General features: G+C 44.6%; 1 protein-coding gene across 1 annotated transcript; it reads left to right on the forward strand.

The window, feature by feature from the left end:
* Positions 1-551: 551 nt before the first annotated feature.
* Positions 552-21,495, forward strand: IHO1 (interactor of HORMAD1 1; the record flags this gene model as incomplete). The annotated part of the gene is made up of 7 exons (XM_080350594.1): positions 552-607; positions 8,162-8,321; positions 9,907-10,064; positions 11,919-11,967; positions 12,632-12,719; positions 19,684-19,787; positions 20,173-21,495. 7 exons carry the CDS (start codon positions 552-554, stop codon positions 21,493-21,495), a joined length of 1,938 nt encoding a protein of 645 aa, XP_080206720.1.
* Between the last annotated feature and the right edge of the window lie 305 nt (positions 21,496-21,800).

Here is a 21,800-nt window from a genome sequence, read left to right on the forward strand (position 1 = left end):
GTGTTTAGATGACGGGTTATTTTTGTCGTACTTCTAATGGATGAAATTAAATCATTCTGCATTTCAGCGAGAGGTATTTACACAAGAGACCACACAGCCTCTGGACACGAAGTATAATAAATGGGCTCCCGGGGGAGCAGCCTCCTCTTCCTCCCCCTGCCCTGTGATGGCCCCGTGTTCCCCGGGGCCGTGGGCAGCCTGGGGGGAGATTTTTGCTGTGGGGCTGATCCTGGGATCCATGTCCCCGGGGTGAGACCCAGGGAAGCCCCCAGGCTCAGTGGGCCCCATGGAGGCCTAGCCCTGGGGCGGCCATGTCAGCTGGGCCTGCCCCAGGCCTGCAGGGCCGTGTGCCCCCCTCAGGTTCTCCCCACAGCAAGGGGACACAGGGGGACGTTCCCCCCGAGCAGGGCTCATCGTCTCTCTCCATTGTCCCCTCTGTGCAGGGCAGCATGGCCGCCATGGGGAAGGAGAGGCGGGAGCAGAGGCCCAGCACTCCGAGGCCACGGTGAGGGCCAACAGCTCCCAGCGAAGGCATCAGATCTGAACAAAAGATGAATTTTAACGTCTGGAATATCAAAGAGATGCTGAGCACGCCAACAGCCGCCGGGTGAGCTTGGGGAAGGAAGATCGTGAGGAAATTTTGTATAAAATGAAACACTCTGGGTGCTTGATAGTGACGGGGTGAAACACATCTCAAATTGATCCATCGTTAATTAGTGGTGGTTAATTAGCCTACTCTGTGATCCTGCATTTCTCCCAGCCTGCCAGGCACTGATAGATCCACCTTTGCTGGGAATTTAAAACCAGCATCGCCCGAAAGCCGCTCGCTGGTTTATGTGGGGTTTGGTGCAGGGAAGCCCTGTCCTATGGCTAATTAGATAAGTTAAATGTTCCCTCTTGCCTTGTGCAGAGCATAGATAAAATGAGTCATGATTTGCAGTATTGTTACACATTATGTAACTCTAAAATTATTCCAGATGCTGCATTTATATGCATGGCTTAATTTTTTTTCCCAGCAGAAGCCAAGGAGCAGTTAGAGCTCCCCACATCTACAGTATGTAGCAAAACAACAAATATTAATTGGATGTAAACGTCTGGATAGCAAATATGTAAGATCGGCTGAATTTTTTACAGCTGAGTATCACCTTTTGCATCACCTGGCTAAAAAAGACAGTGAGATTTATCCCTTGTTTAACACTGAAGAAGCTAATTGATGAATTTGGTCCTCTGAGCCTGTTAGTTAAATAACCCACTTACATAACTAACTGTTGTTCAAATTCACAATTTTAGTGGTACTATTTCTTTGTCCTGATGTTACCATAATGATGGATGATAATGAAAACATAATAGTAGTTTCCTTGCCCATTATAAAAATACTTGTCGTATAGATATGAATTAATTGCGTTTTGCACAGATGCAGGGGTCAAAGGGGAGACAATTCAGGGAAAAACATGTTTATATCTGTCATGATTTTGTCTTTGTAAATATGCATTGCATAATTCTATTGGCTTTGTGGTATCTGTAGATTTCTCTCTCTCTTTTTTTGTTCCCTATAAGTTGCTTTTAAGTAGTTTGAAAACCTGTGACTTTCTTTCTGGTCAGAGACTAGGAAGGGCTAATTTAGGGAATGCATTTAAAATACATACAATATTATATTATATATAAACATGTATAATATAAATTGGTTTTTAATATATAAATCATTCTGCGGAGTTGTGCAACAGGGAAGGAAAAGAGGGGAAGAAGTACAGGTGCCAGTTTGGAAAGGGATCACTTGAATTCCTTCCTCCTCCAAAGTATCCTGTCAGCTACAAAGCCTTCCCTTTTAACTCATTTGTTAATATAGGATGAAAATACAGACCAGATCCAAACACCCACTCCTCAGCATTCCACATTTTTTGCAAGTGAGTTCATGGGGTTCAAATAGGGCACTAATCGTTGCTGAAAATACAGCTGGATTTTTTTAGGAGTTAAGAAGCAGGAGAAGGTTCTCAGGAGGAGAATTAACTTTTTCTAAAGAGAAAAAGAAGTTACTCATAGGAGTGTGTACATGTGTGTTTATTTGAAATAGAGGGAGAGGTGTTGATTACTTTTTCCTGTCTCACTTCTGTTACTAGAACCCTTTCTCACCACAGCAGGGTATTCAACATAATCCCCGGAACACCGTCTTTCAGGGAGCTCTAAAAATGAGACATAAATCAATATATAATCTAGGCAGGGTATGAATCACACTGCGAGTTCTTCGCAAGTTTGAATCAGGGTGTTACTTCTGAGAGCAGCTGCCACCAGGTCTCTGAGAAATGCAGAGCTCCAGTGACACAATATCCTCATGGCAGCGGTTCTGCAGAAGCCCAAGGTTGCTCTGGGTTTTATTTGTTATCATCTGTCTGTCATATGCACCCATGCATCTTCATAACCGCCAGCAGCCTGAGAAATAGGGTGGGGGAACAAAAGTCCCTGTTTTTCCTGGTTTTGTGTATGGATATTGACATAACAGAGATCCTAGAAACACAGGAGAAGGCAAATTATTTAGTTGGACACTGTAATATCAGGGTGCCAATTATTTAAGAAGGTGGGAGAGGATCACGCGGATAGAATGACAGCTATACAGTGGAGAAAACTTGGACTCAATTTAAGCGTATTGACAAACGAGGCAATTTCTGTGGATTGAAATGCCAGAGTCAATTAGGGGAAGTGCTGTGTCGGAGCAGCGCTGCCGCCTGCCCAGCCAGAGGGGCAGGCGAAGAAAGATCACAGGGGATGTGAGAACAGCAGCCGCAAAAGCAGCGACGCTTCAATCAGCCTTTTGTCGACTGGGTAAGCGTCACTGGGGCATGATGCTGCAAGAGCATTTTCAGACGCACCATAAATACCTGCCTGGGCCAGGAAACTCCCCAGGGAAGAGACACGTTGCACCTGGGTCCTGAGCTGGGCACAGGACCCGTGTTCAAGGTATTTATTGTTCTCTTAGTGCTACCGTGAAAGGAACAGTGGGGAACTGGAGTCAGCATCTCTGCATGAGCAACAGAAGCAAAAAACATCAACTGCTGTTAAATTTCAAAAAGAGACACTGACGTAGTAATAAGGAAGCTTGTTGAAAAGATATTAAACTGGACAACCAGAAGGGTTAAATGCTTGCCTGAGGCATAGAGATTAGTTAGACCTCACGTTAAAGCTCAGAACAAATGTGTACCAGCTATCAGATCAGACATGAGAAGGACCTGTACCAGACTGACGTGGTAAAGACAGCTGCTTCCTTCAAGAAATGAAAGACAATAAAAAATAGGAAAATAGAAACCAATATATTATGATTTTAAATTGAAGTTACAAGATTTTTCTTGTTCCGTGAGAAAAGCTGTAACTTGCTAAAGGCATAAAAGCTATTAATATACCTACTTCCAAAGACTTCAGAAGCAGAAAGCCTGGCAGAGAGTGTGTAAGGCCAATATATGATGAAAATATTAAAGAGGCATTCAGAAGGGATGCTGTCAGTTAAGGCCAACTTGCGCCACTACTCTCTGTGGCTTATTTCTGCTGCTGAGAAAAATCTGGCAAATTTAACATCCTCACTCAATCCATTATCCTATGAAATTCCATCCCATGGAGCAAAGCCACATATTTTGAAGTCGTCTTAAGGTCCTGGAATAAGCAGAAAATGAAGGAGACCTCCAGCACAAAGACCAGGAGAGCAGCTGTAAAAATCCAGAGCTTTGGAAGAGTGAGAAAACGGGGCTGTAAGTACAGGCTGGAAGATGGTTTCAGACGGGGGGCGCAAAAAACCCTGTCTTCAGATGTCTAATTCTTAATATGGCCAGGGATGTATTTTCTGTAAGTAAATAAGGCTGCTCCATGGAAATCCCAATCTCCTGCTGAGGAAAAGACCCTACAAGCCCCTGCAACCGGCTCAGGACAAAGGGCTGACATGGTTTCCAAGGTGAGGAATGTCTGGGCCGTATTGAATCACAGCCGAATGAATAATAGAGTAGCTCATAGAAAGTAAAAATGACCTTGAGGGTTTAAAACAAGACCAGAAGGACTTTGAGACTGGAATGTGGAGACTGGGGGCAGTGTTTGAGCTGAATAACTGAGAGGGATTTCATTGTGGTTAATGCATTAGGACCGGTGCCAAAATCTGTTTTGTAGAAATTCCTTTTAGGATATGGCGCAAATGATTGCGGCAAGCAGGTCGTGCCGTTCCAGAGGACAGAAATCAGAATAATAATTTTATGCTGTGGCTGTTCCCAGTGAAGAGATGGCAAATGGCTGGAAGCGGCAACAGCAGCTAAAACTCTGTGATTTAAACTCCTCCAGGCGCCTGGATGCTGAAGTTGCTCTGCTCCCAAAGCCAGCGCTGATCCTTGCTCATTTGCTGAACGCGTCAGCAGGCAGCAAATAGTGACGGCAAGAGCAGTGTAGCAGAGCTAGAGATAGTTCCTATAGATACAGACTAAAGCCGGGAGGAAGAACAGGTGAAGGGCAGCTCTCAGAATTTCAGTTGGATTTGTCGTGATGCAGCCCTGGTCACTAAGTGAGGAGGAGCAGAAAGGGCTGGGAGATTTTCTGATGGGGAATTGGGAGAAGAGGAACTTTCTGGCACTGATCCTACTCAAGATCACTACCAGGAGCAAAAGATCTCTTCTTTGGGAAAGAAGCTTTACTGCAATGTGGAGAGATGTGTCAGGAAGGTGTAAGTGAGCTTCACCCACAGTGCCTGGGAAGGAGAGGGATGTTGGCACAGGTTCGGTGCGGATGACGAAACCAGAAAAAATCACTTACAGCAGCACCACGGGCAAATGTTATTTTGCAAATTGTAGAAGGCTCAGTTTGCTTTTCTGACTGACTCTTAAACCTTGGCGTTGGCACATGAGGATGCATCCAAACAGCAAAGTTTACCAATTTAAAAAAAAGACTGATAAGGCCTATACTAATTTATTGTTATGACTCTTTAGCTTGTCAATGCCCTAAAAACACCCAGGAAACACAAGAAGAGGGTATTTATTGCATGCCATGTTTCCCTTGGGTTGTTTTATCCGAGAGCTGTTTGGGGGCAAAGCAGAACCTTGGAATGAAAGGTGAACATTTGCATATGGTTGTGCTAAAATATTTGGAAGTGGAAATTGGAGCTTAGAAAAATGAAGGAGGGTCTCAAAAGAGGTAACTTCTGTGGGGTGGAATTCCCACTGACCAGAGAGAAACTGAGCCTGCGAAGAACTGACTCCCTAGGTATGCAGAGGGCTGCAGATTTTTCAGATCACGCTCATATTACAGAAGGGGTTGGAGTTGCCAGTATTGCAATACCTTGCATAAAGTTAGGTGGGAAAAATAAACCATTCCATCAGCCAGCAGAGGATGATTTAGCACTTCTTTTAGCTGACAAGAACTTGCGACGGCATTTGTCTTGCATATCGAAAGCTGGTTTTGCTTTGGACACACGTGCTGGTGCAAACACCACAGAAACACTGTGGGCACGAGTGTATGAACCACTCGGGGAATGGCTCGTGTTAGCAGAATGCTGAAAGTTCTCCTGAGGTAAACTATTGCATCACCTAGGAGGGGCTTCTAACTGGGATTAAATATCTGGGATGTTTCCTCGCTGTTTATAAGGAAGGGTTTATATTTAGGACAGAGCGTGCATCCCTGCAGCTCAGGCATCCTGAAGGGAATGGGCAGCTGGTTAGAAGAGCTGTGGTTGCCTGATCATGGATCTGATCACGGGTCTGATCCCAGTTGTCTGATCTCCCCACCAGGGATAGGCCTGGCCCAAATGTGGCCAAGCTCATATCTTGCCCAGGTGGTCTTGTTAGTAAATGAATTACCAGCAGAGTTAAGCAAGGGAGAAAGAAATGCATTGCTCAGGGGAGATGTGTGTATTCAAAAGAGACACCTGCTTTATCTTTCCCCCCTAATTTGCAGAAGTGTCATCGTTCCTAAACCAACCACTGAGGCAATGGACTTAAAACAGACAGATTAGGCTCCAGGGCAGCCAACAGCTGCCTTTGGTCATAATGTCAGTGCAGAATGAGTCCAGAAAGTCACTTGGCTCATAAAGTCCTCTCAGCTCAGTACTCATCAAAATACAAGTCATAAAACTCTTTGTTATAGGAATCTTGTACTTCGGGCATTAAGAAATGAGAAGAGACTGAGAAAATGAGCAGGTTGTGGGATGTGGTATTCACCAGTTGTACCAGACACTTTCAAAGGGGTTTGACAGGACAGGAAAGCACTTAGGGATTATAAAAACCCTTCCTTAAGCCAAGAGGGTGCTTTTTTTTTTTTTTGCTAGAAAACAGGAGGATTTAGAAAACTGGTGCAGGAGATGTGACACTCACATTGCAAGCAGGGGCCCTGCCCGTGTGGGGTGCAGCGTCATGCATCCCAGTGCTCACATCTCTGCCTGACATGCTGCCTGGAGATTAAGAACATTTATTTTTCTTTACAATGCTTAAGATGAGATGGAAACAAGAAGCTGTGCTAGTAAAAGTTGTATTCAGATATTTTTCAGAGACAGATCAAGGGAGAAGTTTTGAATTCAGACAGATTTATCAGGCTTTTTGAGAATCCAGAAACCCATACTGCATCTATTTTTGCCTGCGGATCAGTGTACTTGGTGAGCTCAAAGCCAAAAGTATTAATACGATATTGTCACTGACACCACTATATAATGAAGAGGGAGACTGAGCAGTTCAAGTACTGCTGCTAAATCCCCTCCCTGTTGTGTATGTGATGTTTGGGCTCCTTCCAAAACTGGAGATTAACTGAACACGTCACTAATAATAAATCTTGGGGTGATCGTCTTTTGTTATACTCATAAATTATTCTCCTGTTCCTTCTCATTTGCTTATATGATTTGATATTAAAGGAAAACCCTGAGTCTTTTTCATTAATTTTGATCTGTAATTCCCAGTTCCAAAGGCAGCATCTCTCCATTATGTTAGCTTAAAACCCAGAAAAAACTAAGAGTATAAACCTGGCACAACTTTTCTTACATTTGAACCTAGCCTAAGCACTCCATCAGCCCTTGTGGACATGGAGCAATGGAATATTGATCGTGTGAAAGATGCAGCAGGTCTGTATCTTTGCTAGAAAAACACCCAAGCCAGTCTCTGACAGAATGAGAAGCGGTGCAGCTGTGCAGGGACACCCTTGGCCAAGGGAAACTGGTACCGTGCCACGATCCCATCCATAATGCAGTGGAAGCTCTGTCTGAAAAGGAGTAGAAACAGAGCAACACAGCACAAAGTCAAGGCGAGCTGGAAAAGGTTTATTTGGGCGATGCTCAGAGAAAGAACAGAACTTTTGAGTAGCAGGTTATGATGTTTGGAATATATCTAACAATTCAGATCAATTTGTCCAGCCATATGCTGCCTAATTATTTGTCGTTCCAGCATGTCAGACTTAAGGTAACTGGAGAATAAATGCCCAAGAAATATCAACTGTCAGTCTGAAAGGTTTACTCTCTTCCAATTAAATTGAGCAGCATCTGAGTTACAGCAGAAATTATTAGCCAGAGCAGTGCAAAGGGAGAGACCCGGCACTGATTAGAAGCAAACCCCAAGGCTTCCCTTAAACTAGGACAGACTGACTGGGCAAGCAGGGTGAGGTTGGTGAGGTGGCCAGTCCTGGGTTTGGCCTTGTGTCTGCAGGACCTGCTGGAGAAACACCTTCACCCCTGCAAGGGGAATGCAGAGCGGCCGCGCTGCGGCAGTTTAAGATCAGCCAGTTGGCTTTGCCTAACAAAACCACGCTGTTAAACACTCCGCAGTTATAGGAACGGTGGTACTATCCAAGTGGAGAGTGAAAATGAACATGTTGGCCTGGGCCATAGAATCATTTTCATTGGAAGAGACCTTCAGGATCATCAAGTCCAACCGTTAACCCACCCCTGGCACTACCCCATGTCCCTGAGAACCTCATCTCCGCGTCTGTTCAACCCCTCCAGGGATGGTGACTCCACCACCGCCCTGGGCAGCCTGTTCCAATGCCCCACAACCCTTTCCCGGGAAAATTTTTTCCTAATATCCAATCTAAACCTCCCCTGGTGCAATTTGAGGCCATTTCCTCTCATCGTATGCTTGAACAATTCCAGCAGGTCACATCGGCAATTCTCTCTGGCTTTTTAATTCCTCAAGGCTCACTCACAACCCGCTCTGTCCCATTCCAGGCCTAACAAGCTTTCCATCCGGAGCAGCTCTCACAGCGACTACTCCAGCCTGAGCGATTCTCAGCTGCTCTTCGGCTCCCAGTTCTGCCCGGAGAACGTGCAGTCAGCAGCGGCGCCGCTGGAGCTGGGCACCCAGTTGGGACAGCACAACTCCCAGGACGTGAGTCTCGCTCTCGGTCACGAGACACCATCCGAACTTAAGGGAGAATGCTGCAATCGGGTGGTACCTTCTTTCCCTGAAAATAAGACCTACCCTGAAAATAAGCCCTAGCATCATTTGTCAGGATTTTTCAGGGTGCTCAAAATATAAGCCGCACTCCAAAAATAATCCCTAGTTATAGTTCATTTTAAAAGTCAATTTAAATAGTGTCCAGGCAGCTATACATGTAAAAAAGTAATAAGTTCTGCAGCAACAACTAATATAAGACCTTGTCTTAATTTTGGGGAAACAGGGTAACATTTGGAAATGTTAGTAACTGCTGAAATCGAGTTGTCTTCTTGAAACATATACATATTTACTATGACTAGACAAAGTAGCAGCCTGGCTGACTGAAAACCTAGTATTTATAACAGATTACTATAAATTATTATTGAGATAGGAATTATTTCCTTTAATCACATTATTTTGACTACTAAAATAATACGATTTTTTTCTCAAGCCTTTAGACCACCCAGCTAAGGTAGACTATTGCACCTTTTAGAAAAATGCCATGTTTCTCATCATTAGAAAGGATGACAGAGGTTTTCAGTATTCACTTCCATTGACTGAAAATTACCTTGCTGTATCGTTGCTATCACGGATGCTTGAATGATTTTGGATGAAAAGCTTCTGCACTTGAAATATTTCTCCTACAGCACGTGGTTTCTGATGTTACCAGCCTCACTAAAATAGTTCCTGCACCGCTAACAGATACAGTCAGATATGAATAAACACGCCTGAGAGCAAAGATTAGGAAAGACCAGTGGTGCCAGCTCAGTGGCCCTAGGCTGTCCTTCAGCTCCAGATCCCGCCTGCTGTCCTCTGCCTTTTGCAGAGGATTTTACCCATTGATTGCAATAGCTTTTCATCAGCCACAAAGAAGGAAATTCACTCCTCATGATGAAAGAAGAAAATGTAATGGAATTTGCATTTCTTTTGTTTTAAGGAAAAGGCATTTCCATTTCGGTCACACAGTGTCTGGGAAGTTTGTAGAATGAAGAAGGTCTTTGCAGCTTCCATATTAACATTATATTTATTGTTCTGAAATGCATATTGAAGCATGTAAAAAACCTCATCTGCAGTCTGGTGATGTTGCCAGTTGGCAACAAAATGATGTCATCCACCAGGAAATTCAACAGGATTTTCTTTAGATTCCGGTACTGGGAGCTCCCACTGACAGCTTTAACTTTTCCACAGTTCCAGAACAATGGAATTCATTTTTAGTCTCTATGTTGAGCATACAGGAAAAAAACCTGTATCAGGCACACCTGATGGTCATAACCAAGAGAAAATCCTCTAAGATGAGAGAAAAGCCTGAGTCTGGAGGAATTAGGGCTGGATCTCAGCTCCATGGGGAGTCAGTCTAACTAGGCACACTGAGTGAGCCGTAATCTCACGGAATTCTTAATCTCCTCGCCCGATCTAATCTGTCACATCCAATCACTGTGATCTCAGTCCGCAAAGCACTTGGTGCACAAATGTTTTTTGCTAATTAATGTTCTGGTTATTTTTATACTTCAACATGTTTCTTTCTTTTGTGCAACAGAGCGAGCCCAGTATTTTTACCAAATACCAGACGAAACCACAGTTATTTGATGAAGAGCCAAAAGAAAAAGGTTCGCTTAATTTTGGTGCAGGAAGAGTGAAAAGTGTCTTGGAAAATTTTGAAGTGAATAGGAACAAAATAAAGGACAAATATGATCGGTATGTAGACATCCACTGAAATTCTTTTCATGCTAGTGGTTTTCACTCCCTGTAGTTCCTTCTTCCCCTCTTAAAAGTTATACGTGATAGAGCTGCATATTTCTCCAAGAAAAGTATTTTTTCAGGTTTAAAATAATCTCTGATCAGAAAGAGTCACAGGATAAGAGAATTGGGTTTATTTGCAATGTGATTTATGTAACACACTGAGCTATAAGCCACAAGGAACAACACAACTCTAACCTGAATTTACCTTTGTCCTTCTTTATCTAATCAGCAGGTTTGGGGTTTTTTTTCTATGTTGATTCTCTGCAAAAACCTGTATTTCTCAAAATTTTGTAGCCTGTGTTGGGACTGATCAAAGGGGCCCTGAGTACGACCTCAGATGAGGAGATTGCCAGGCATACCTGTGTGCAGTGGAAGATGCAATGTTGATAACAACGATATAAATCTGCACTTTCCTCTGGAATTTTAATTGTATACCCGATTTTTATATTTTGTGGGGTTTTTTTGGTAACAGATGAGTGTAATTTATTAATGTAATTTGCATCTGCTTTTTGTCAGATATTACAAATTAAATGTATGTGTGGGTCCTAAAGGACTTTACGGAACACGCTAAGAGTTTCAAGCTCAAAAATGAAAGATGGAAAACTCCCCAGCGCACCTATAAATAATTCTTAGCTCTGTACATTTTTTAACGTGACATCCAAAGTGAAATGCATTTTTGTTAAAAGTCTTTGATCAAATCAGCCCACGTACCTCTTTCTCTTTTGCAATGGGCACTATGCTTCTGATAAGGCAAAATTTGATTCTCTAATGCCCATCAGAGGAGGATTTTTGTAAGTGAATTATGAGATATGAACAAATAGTTTTGAATGTTCAGGCAGAACTCTTCATTATCCTTTATTTTGTCTTTAAATTAATTACGTTCCTTCCTACACTTCAGACTCACTCCCAGATCAGTAGTCTTTTTATAGAATACCAGTATAATCTTTACAAAGATAAACGTATAATTTATCAGTTCGTAGCCCCCCGCAAGTTTGACTAATAAAATGAATATCTTCCTTTCCGTGAGGTTAGCAAGATTTCAGAAGCCCTGCTTAGTTCTGGTAACCAGACTCTACCTGGCCTCCACCTTTTTGGTTGTCGCAATTTGCATCCCTAAATGATTGATTTTAAATTACCCACATCTTCAAGAGAGGAAATAGGTTACCGCTGTGCTTAGCAACCGTCTGTGCATTTGGGGTTGATAGATTAATTGTGAATATATCCCGGTTCCTGATAGTCTCACTCAGTTTAAAAGGATGGATAACAGAAGCCACAAGCGCAATCTCAGGAGAAAAGGATTTGCGGTATTTGCTCTTCCTGGCTTGGGCTTTGTTGATGCTGAAGCTTTTCCCATATTTTCCTCCGCAGTTATTTCAGTCCACAGACAACACCCCCGTGTCCCAGCGACTGGCACGTCATCTCCACCAAGGCCAGGTCCTTGCGGAGCCAAGAGCACCGTGGTGACAGCCCAGCAAATGTGGACAGTTGTGTAAATGCCAACCAAAACTGTCAAGAGAGGCACAAACACCAGGCCAAAAGCGGGAGAGTTAAAGAAAATAATAATTTCATATATATGATACATTGTATATGTGTATATATATTTATTTTTCTTACTCTACATAGCAGAATCCATGATTTCTTAAAACAAGGTGACTTCGGAGGGTTATGCCCCCTGAAGTAAGCAGGTTTCCATGCTTACATGATGCACTAATCTGTGCCTCGCAGTGTCTCATGTCTCATGTTTACTGTGATCTTTTCAATTTCTGGCTGCTTCAGTAACTTATACCATGCTGTTTTTCTTCATTTTAGTGAGGTTTTAAGCACCTTTATTTCCAACGTCAAAGACAAGCTTCAAGGGGTAAGTTAATTCAAATTCAGAGTGCAGAATAATAAAAAATGCTACAGAACAATCACCTTCTCTAATTTACTGCGCTGATATCTGAATTATTATATTGTTTGTCTTGAGCATTCGTACTTTAAACCAACAATTGTCAATTTTTTAATTTCATATACTATTGTCTTCGTGGCCTGTCCTAAGGGTCAAGGTCTTTAGGGCCTTGCCTTAGAGTCAGCAGTGGAATTTCTCTGGGTCTTGGCAGCAAGAACAGGCTGTAATGACTGTCTGCAAATATCAAGGTTTTTTCCTTCTGCTTGAAGGAAGTAATCTACTCTCAGGAATAAGTCAGTGTGGTCTTACCGTCTGAAGGTAAAGGCCTGCCCCTTAACACTTTTATAATTAATTTTATTAATATCATTAATGCTTTTTTTTGCAGATCAGTATCTCTATTTCAAAATCTGTTAGCATTTCTGCAACGTTTCATGAGCCTTTTGAGCCATTCCAGATCTCCTTTGGGGCTACAACCAACAGCTGGACAAACTCTTTCAAGCAACAGATAAATAACCATTTTCAGGCTGTTCTGTGCCATGAGTTGCAGTCCTTGTTCTGTGGTATTTGGGGCTGTGTTTTTGCAAGCAAAGAAAAGACAACATACTAATTTTCTCATTTACCTTTGTTTTTGCAGCTGCAAGCATGCTTGGACAAGTTTGGAGAAATGTTCGATTCAAAAAACAAAACCATTTTAGTTCACCTAGAGACCATTTCCAAGACATGTGAGTCCTTTCTGTGTTTCTGTTAACAGCAGAGGGCACAGTCAAACTGCCGAATGTCAGCGTGTTGTCTCCAAGCTGGGGTGACCCGGGCAAGTTGTGCCGCTCTTCGTAAGGGAGCAGAACAAATAAGACTCACCCGTAGTACAGACTTGTCAATTTTTCCATTCCTACTCTGGTCTGTTCTCCTTTCCTCTCTTGCACCGTGTCAAAGAACTTAGATGTTGCATGGTTACATGCCACACACGCATAGATAAATGCGCCCCTATGTTTTCGTGTTCTGCCTGGACTATGGTCATTTTTAGACTATCTGGAACACTAATGGAATATACGGTAAAAATAACCTAGATATTTATATCCTGAGTATCCAGTTTCAGGTTTTAGGGCCTCCTCAATTTTTCACGTGTTAGTTTGAAGTCTTCCATCTCTTCTCTGTGCTTGAAGTGATTATATATTAGATATGAGCAAAACTCGTGCTGGTAGTTTCTTAAGTAGGAAGCACATAATGAAGCGCACTACTGCCATGATAAAAAGGTGACCTCCCAAAAAAGCCAATAACATAGAATACTTTTGAACAGCTCCATCTCTAAAGCCGCTAGTCACAGCAGCCTTTACTGAGGGAAAGTGCTTCAGAGAAATTGCTTCTGATTTGAGCAAAGATCTGAGCCCTTGGGAGCGCATTAATTTTTAATGCTGGTATTATTTTTTATCAACACCCTGTCAGGACTCCGCTCTGTGCTTGCCCTGCTCTGTGCAAGAACGAGAGGCCAACTTCAACACATGGAAGTCATGTGAAGTGAGTTACACCGTGCGAGTTCAAGGTAGCAAACCTCCACAAAAGCGCTATAATATTTACTGCACGGTAAAATGAGGCTTCCACAAAGCACAGCTTTGGCAGATACCCTGTAAGTCAACACCGCTCTCTCAGGCAAGAAGAGTGGAGTGTGGTGCATTCTGCTCCAGGCTGTGACAGCCTGTGTGTTGGAAATACCAAGCTTGTTATACTAAGAACACTCCCTTGCTGTGCTTGGCAAGTGCGCTTGGTGGGACCTTAACATAAGCAAGAATCTGTCTGCTTTGGCCAGCACAATCTTCCTTTTATGCGTTTGCCCATCTCCTAATTACTTCAGTGCCTCAACTTGTCCACTCTGCAGCAGAACTTTGCCCAATTTCGTACACCTCTTGCACAGAAATGGTTGTCATGGCACTGCAAATCAAATCTATTGTTCACGATTCCCCTTCTTCATTCCATACCATTTGCTCAGCTGTCCTGTTTCTTCTACATACCCATTTCAAACAAATGTGCCTTGAATGAAATGAGAAACCTCCCAGAGGTGCCTGCTGCTAGAGTTTCAAAGCAATTGAAAAGAAAAATTGGCACTTTCTGTAATGTATCATGCTGCAGAATGTTGACTATATAATGAAAATCATCACACACTCCACAATGTTGTTCTTTTTATATTTCTGGGAGGTTCATCTGTCACTGCTTAATTGCTGATAAACACAGCCATTTGACTGGTATCACAGTGATGGATATTTAAGTTCCCACTAAATAAATTCTTGCACTAGTGCCTTGAAAAGATCCCAATTGAGGCAATTTCCTTGAAAAACTGGTATGAAATTCCTAAACTCAGGTGATAAAGAGCTAAATTAAGAGCTGATAAAGCACTGAATGCCAGTGGCTGATGATACAGTAGTTTGGGATGTGTGACATGGCAGAGACATGTTAAATCATTGGCAGGGCAGGATTTCACATGTAGGAATGCAGAAGGTGAAGGTGCTCTCTTCAAAGAGAGAAGTACTACGCCACGACATTCAAAGAGCTCTGAATGGCAAGTAAAGGTGGAAATCAAGTCTGTCTTCATTAAACGCAAGTAAGGAATACCACAGGCCTCATTTACAGCACATTTGGCACAGTCTGCATAGCCACTAGGTGAGAACAAAACAGAAAATATTTTTCAAAAATGTATTTCCAAAGCATTTCCAAATGCTGTTGGGCTGGCAAGCTCTATGCAGTAAGATAAAAAATATTCTCTTTGGAGTGTTTGTCCGTATGTGCTTGCACACAGTGGATGGAGCTGTGTCTGGCACTGAAGATGAGATCACATTTGCATGAGCTGCTCTGGTCCTTGCTCACGTCTCAGTGTGCTCTGCACAGGGATGTAAAGCAGCAAGCGGACCCTGTGTCCTCAATTCTTGCACCTTATATATAGAGTTTCTCTTGTTGACTTGCCCACTCATCATTTGGTCTCTTCTTCCAATTTCAGGTCCTTTAACTCATTACATTTTTGTATTTTTCTCATTTGCATTTATCTACCCACACTTCCTTCAAAAGTTTCTATTTTTTTTCAATACAAATCCCGATTTTCACAGCTCGGCCCTCACTGAACTGCTTTGCTTTGCTGGTATCTGCTAGTTCCAGCTGTGACAACTCATAACATCCATATCCTCCGCACCACCTTGACTTCATTGCAAATGAGAAGTGTATTCCCAGCCAGCAAACCACAGGCAAAGCTTCTGACACTCCTGCCGGCAAAGGTGACAAAATAATGCAAAACGTGTCCCTTACAGAGGTTTGAGCTGATGCAATTCTCTGACAAAATCCAGTGCCCAGTGGGCAGTTTTCAAACATGACCTGCATTGAGATTTCAAGCCCCAGTAGCTGCTGGCATGGTTTCTAAGAGATTTTGCTGTGTTTATAACGGTGGGATTTGAGCTTTTTTTACCCTGACCAGTAGGGTCCAGACTGGGACACCCAGTCCAGACTCCCTTATGTTCTGTGTGGATTAAAACCGATAAAGGGAATGCCTTTCCCATGCAGCTGCTCAATCGCTGTGCAGCGACTGGTGATGAAAGTTGTCGAGATGAGGGACTTAACCGGACTCCAAAACACTTGGGCACAGATTCTGAGGGTGTGTGTGGTTGTCTTGGTGAATACTGACACCTCGCAATGCCGTGACAGCCCAAACGTCCGTCACGCTGACCCAGGGAGAACACGCAGCGCTCTGCTGAGCTCCACAGCTCTCTGCCTGCTCGTGTCTCACCAGGTTTACACCACCTCTTATTTCTCCTGCAGAACCCTGGCGTGGGGGAACCAACCTCCCTCCAAACTGTTATTTAAAGCCTCTGCGCTGTCAGTGCCAATCTCAGGAGGTGTTACACAGATGATGATCAATAAGCATCAGAAGCAGTTGCCGTTTATTATCCCTGGGCTGGGAAGCTGACGCTCCCTCCCTGGGCTGCTCAGGCTGTGGTTTCCAGCTGTTGGGACCACAGCTGCACGCAGGCGCAGGCTGATTTGCGGAGAAGCCTCTGCAGCACAGGGCGGCAGACCTGCCCCGAGGTCCCGCAGCCTTTTGTCTCATGCCAGATTTCACATTCCGTATGTTATTAACGTAAACCACCAGCACCCAAAGAAAACAGCAAATCAAAACACAGCGATGCTCCAGGTTGTAAAAAGCTGTTATGTTTAGAGTAAAATACTTTAGGAAAGGCATGAATCTGCATAAGCCACTCATTAACCAACTAAAGATTTTCCCTCTATGATAAAGTTATTCAATAACTATCTGCTGTGGGGTTTATTTGAAGAAAACTTTCTCTGAAGCTGCCGTTCTTGATCATTTTCAAAGATAAGAAATTTGACACAGAGTCCTTGATGTGATCTGGTTTGCCCGTCTCAATGCCTATTCTTTTAAGTCTAGATTAACGTTCATTTTTATTTTCTTTAATAGTGTTTGACAAGTTTGAACACATCTCTGGTATGGAAGCCAGAGAGGGAAGGAGAGTGCCCCTCCTCTGTACTGAGGGGTTTTTTCCTGCAGAATACTCCTACACATACAAATTAAATGTGTTCCAAAGGCTGGCTGTCGGTTGCTTGCCTGCAGCACGCTGTGCTGAGTCAAACGTATGTGCAGATCACAAGCCCAGTGGATGCGGGGCTATTTTTAGGCTGAGGATACCATGTTGTAGAAGAACAGACAGACTAGGGAAATCACAAAGTTTTAAAAATAATTCTGAACTAAAATTAAGCACTTGGGGAAGAGCAGCATGCCGAGCTAAGTTTGCTGATGCTGTGTGCTCGCTATGTGGAGATGGAAGGTGATGAAGTGATGCGAAAGGAGTTTTCTCCTTCGGTCACTGCTGTCTCCTCCTCTTTATGGGCTCGCGGGCCAAGGAGGGGCTGGCAGGGTCCCCAAATACCTACTCTCTATTGCAGGTAGCCCTTGGGTCTAACCAGGCAGATGCAAAGTCTGAAAGGGCCACTCAAACGTTGACTCCGCTGTCACAAAGCCATTCTGCCAGCCACAGCTTTCCTCCAGTGATCTGTAAAAATAAAAAAAAGGTCTAAATCTGTCAGAGCAAATGACTAAAAGCTGAAAAATGGCAGTGAGAGAGCAGAGACAATCAAATTGCCTGCAACAGTAGAGCTTACGAGTTGAAATGCGTGCAGATAATCCTCAGAAATCGGCCACGCTCCGACAGAGAACAAGGCAAAGCCTGGTGGTGATGGGCACTCTAAAAAATGGAGAAATTCCCCCCGAGCCTGCATCTGGGAGGTGGTTTAACTCGAGGAAGACGCGTGGACAAGGCAACTGCAGGGTTCCTTCTCCCAGACGACAGCAATATGTGCTGTGCCAAAGCACGTTCCTTCGGAGCAAGGCAAAGATAAAAATACATCCTGGCGCAGGGGTTCCTCTTGGCCTGTACCTGCGCGGCACCTCCAGCCCCGTCCCACCAGACACCTCTGCTTTGCGTGGCTGAATAAGCCAAATGCTTTCGAGCTCCTAAGAGGCGATTATCACCTAAGTACTTAATTATCTTGTAGCTTTTCTCCACACGTGTCCCAGTTCAATCTCTAGTTTTTCGTTGCACGTGGAGGGCTGGGACCGCGCATGGGCTCCCGGCCCCACCGGGGTGCACAGCGGTGCCATCGGCCAAGCCTGCACACGGCCACACACCGCACGCCCTGTCACCTGTACCCCTGGTGCTGCCGTTTGCGTCTTCATGTCACCTGCTCATCACCTAAATGCCCACTGGCTTTTGCACCCAGGAGACTACGGCAGATTTTGAGTAGGTCTTGAGGACTTTCCAGAGCTGCCTTGTCCCCTCACGCCTCCCCTCTCAGGAGCTGATGTTTTCCCTTTAATTGAGGCAATCCACTTAATTTTTCTCGGCTTTTTCTTTTCATATTACATGACAACTTCCACTGAAAAGCTTTGTTTGAATCTACATAAAGGCCACTGCGCTGCCTTTGACTAAGAAGTCACCTGTCTTATCCTGGCATGTTACATTAGTGAGGCACAATCTGCCTTTTATAAAATCTTGTTTCATTTTATTCCATTTCCCTCCGTGTCTTTGAGTGCTCTTTCCCTTAAGGTCTATTCTAAAACCTTGCACAATACACGAACAAACCAGTAAGCCCATAATTGCTCAGCTTTCTTGCCTTTCTTTCTTCCCAAATGTACCTTTTTAAAATGTCCCTGTTTTTTACAGAAACAAAGCCTATACTTTCTGCCTGCCTCTCCCTAATAGTTTTTAACTCTTTGACCAATTCCACCCAGAGTCTGACAGAAGAGCAGAGCTCACCAAGATGATTAAGTCCCATAAGCTTAATGAGAATAGCTGGGCAGGAGGAGGAGAGATCCCGAGCGCTCTGTGGGCGAGAGGTGCTGAGATAAATGCTCTGCGGGCAGGAACAGCTTCAGCCGAGCTCTCAGCTCCTCTGACACCAAAGTCAATCAAACACATTGGGGCTGTAGCAGAAGAGGATTAATAAATTGCAGAGCTCTTGTAGCCACTTGTCAGAACACAGGCTGTATTCTGATTCTTCTCAAGCAGGCAGTGCTAATCCAGGACTCCAGAGCTGCACTTAAACCAGCCCGTTGGCTCATCAGCGCTTTGCATCCTGTTTCGTCCTGACCTGCCAGCGTCCCACCCCAGCCACACCACCTGTACACACCTTCCTGCGCTGTTCACAGCAAAGACCGGGCATGTTTAGCAAACAGCTCTTCCTCTGGATCCTAATTTATGACTTTAAAGGAAAACTTCTTTAAGATTGCTAAGGATTTTTCATCTCTGCAGACTGTTCCCATGCTGTAGTGCTTTAGGCACAGCAGTGGTGCCTGTAAGAATGATCACAGCTGCATGGGGAGTGTTTATTATTGTCTAATCATATAACAAAATTCTTGTTTTTTATCAGTCTTTCAACAGGACTGACAGAAGCCAAGAGCATCTCGCTTCCATTTAAAGCCCTTCCAGAGGGTCCGTGCCCCCACAGGACACTGCTGGGACCCCCACTGCCTTCCACACTGTGCACAGCTGCCTGGTTCAGTAATTTCTGACCCAAATTCCTTCCTGTGCCCAGCAGCTGGGAATCATAATTCTTTGCACAATCCTTCACAATTTCCCGCTGTCCCTTCAGGCAGATTTCCTTCGGTTACCCACCTCCAGCATTTTCTGTCATCTGGTCCCTGGTTGCACTTTTTAGCCATGAACCTCTTGCATCTCCTGCCTGTCATCAGCAACACTGTTCTTCCCATCACACATTCAAGCTCCTGGTGACAGAAGAGGGTCAGTTACACTGCCATGGGTCAGATATTTTGGGTCCCTCTCCCCTGGCCATGCCTGTTGTGCAGCTCCAGAACCCTCAGCTTTCCTTGCATTGAACCAAGCTTTGCAGCTTTTTGTAGCCCTTTCATTTCCAGCTGCCATATTAATCACGCACAGCAAATGAGGTTTGGCCTATACGAAGCATCTTATAATTTTCAAGTGCTTTGCATTAAACATCTCCCCTATTGTTCATCGCTTCGGGCTCGGGGAGATCTCAGCGGGTGAATCACTGAGGTTGCACAGCACAGTGAAGTATTTCATGCCAAGCCATGGAGGAACTAGCAATAGTATTGATAGTGCTTTATTCACATTTACAAATGAAAGACCAAATGTGTTTTTTATTGATTTCCCTGTTCAGTGCAAGATGCTCTTCAAAGTCACTGTGACTCGACGCTGAAAGCTCTGACAGATAAAAGCCAAATGGAGCAGGCGCTGCTGGAAATGGAGAGGAGACTTGCAGCCGTAAGTGCAGAAATTAATCTTTTATTCCGAATCCTCATTCTGAATTTTCTCCTGCTTTTTCAAAATATTAACTGAATATTAAATTGCCTTCAGTGTATTATAAAGTAGACTGCTCCTGTTACAATGATGAGGGAAAGAAGAAAAAAATAAAAGAGAGGTGAAAAAAAGAACTGGTGGATGTCAGAGACAAAAGAATGAACTGTCAGAGACCTCATGGACAGGTCTGGTTTCTCCAAAGGGAGATACAAACCGCTGATCTTTGGGTCCATACCAAACTTAAGGGGTCTAACTGACACACAGTACCTAAAAGTTTATCATCTGAATACTATTATTGCACCTTTTAATGTGCTGGTTACTGCTTCTGCTCTGCTTGGTCTCTCCCCAGAAAGATGCAGAGATTTTGGATCTGAAATCCAGCATCCAGCTGCTGAAGGAGAGTCTGGAATCGCTGCCAGCTCAGCTGAGAGATCAACACCTGAAGCTGTGTGAAGAACAAGGGTTCCTGAAGGTCCCGAATGCCTTAGCTGAGCTGCACACCTTCATTTCTAGTGCCAGATCTGCCCCCCACACGGCAGATAACTCCTCCCAGACCTCGCCCGGCCCGTGCTGGGATGGTGTTCGAGGTGAGGAGAACACGCACTGGCCGTGCTGCCGAGGCTGGGGGATTTGCAGCTCCCAGGGCTGGTCTCAGCCCCACTGCGTGACAGGGGGGGAGCAGCAGGGACAGTCTCCTGTGGGGAACCAGGTCACCAGGGATGGCAAACCTGGGGGTGACCTGAACACACCTTCAGGAGGGAAAGTCAGCCCCACCACTGCAGCCATGTGCAACAGGGAAAACACCTCTTTGCAGGAGGAGAAAGGCAGTTTGGAAACACAGAGCTGTGCTCATCACCCTTGTGTGTGCTGCTCTAACAGCCACATTTTGGGGGGAAGCCAGAAGAAATGCTGTCCTGTACCACAGGAGCTGCCTCTCCCAACCCCGCTGAGGAAGGCGGTCAGGAGAGGCACGCGAGGGTTTGACACCGTGACGCTGCCACAACAGAGGCAGCCTCAAGTTTGTCACCTTTCCGCACCAAAAGATGCGCTGAGCCAAAGAAACAATAACCAGTCCACAGACTGTGAGGTGGAGAATGCGGCTGTAGGGAACAAAGCAAAACAGTGGCCGGGAAGGATCCCCTGGAATAAAGTGATGATGGGGAAGAAAACGTGCCACGCTATGAGAAAAGGAGAGCTCTCTCGATGTGCTGACGGCGGGCTGAAGCAAAGGCAGGCAAATGGGATTATTGAGCTGGAAAGCTCCAGAAAAAATTGCTTTCCCAGATACATGGTTGCTACCACTTTAGGAAGCTCTAACCCGGGTTTTGCAGCTCCCAATCCGCAGACCCTCAGCAGTGCTCAGCCGAGGCTTATGAAGAATTTCCCACCATTGCCACGCTCCACTAAAAGCCTGCAACAACTTGCAGAAAAAAGAAAGAAAAGTTTGGAAATTAAAAAAAGAGCAAACGTTTCCAGTGTAAGAAGGAATTTCTGGGATTCTTCTCCCCAGGAGAATATATTTACCCTGCGTAGCACAACAGGCGAAAACCAGGTGAGCTGCTTCACTCTCCGCAGCCCTGCAACCTCCGAGGGACCACGTCCTGGCAACACGCTGGCTCAGCAGAACACGGCCTGTTGCTCTTTAGTTTTTGACAGTGATTATTCCGACTGAGGGGGGTTGTTTCGTGTTCGGAGTAGGCAGCACAGGCTTGGCCAGCTCAGTCGCAGTTTATTCCTCTAGATGTGTTACCTGCTTGGTCAGAGACAAGGCTCACACCTGGGTGCTCGAAAGTGTTATTGTCCACCTCGTTACGTCGTAAGGGACGCGGTGGGATCTGAGGGAAGCTCTCCCCAGCGTGGAAAGCTGATGGGAGCTGTGTTGCTTTGCCTCCCTGAAGAGATGCTGGAGGCTCCAGTTGTATTTCCACAGCAGAGAAGCAGCTGTGGAGCCTGCTGAGACATTCCCCGGACGGAAAG

Source organism: Nesoenas mayeri, assembly GCF_963082525.1.
Source record: "Nesoenas mayeri genome assembly, chromosome: 10".
In the NCBI taxonomy this organism is placed as follows: Eukaryota; Metazoa; Chordata; class Aves; order Columbiformes; family Columbidae; genus Nesoenas; species Nesoenas mayeri.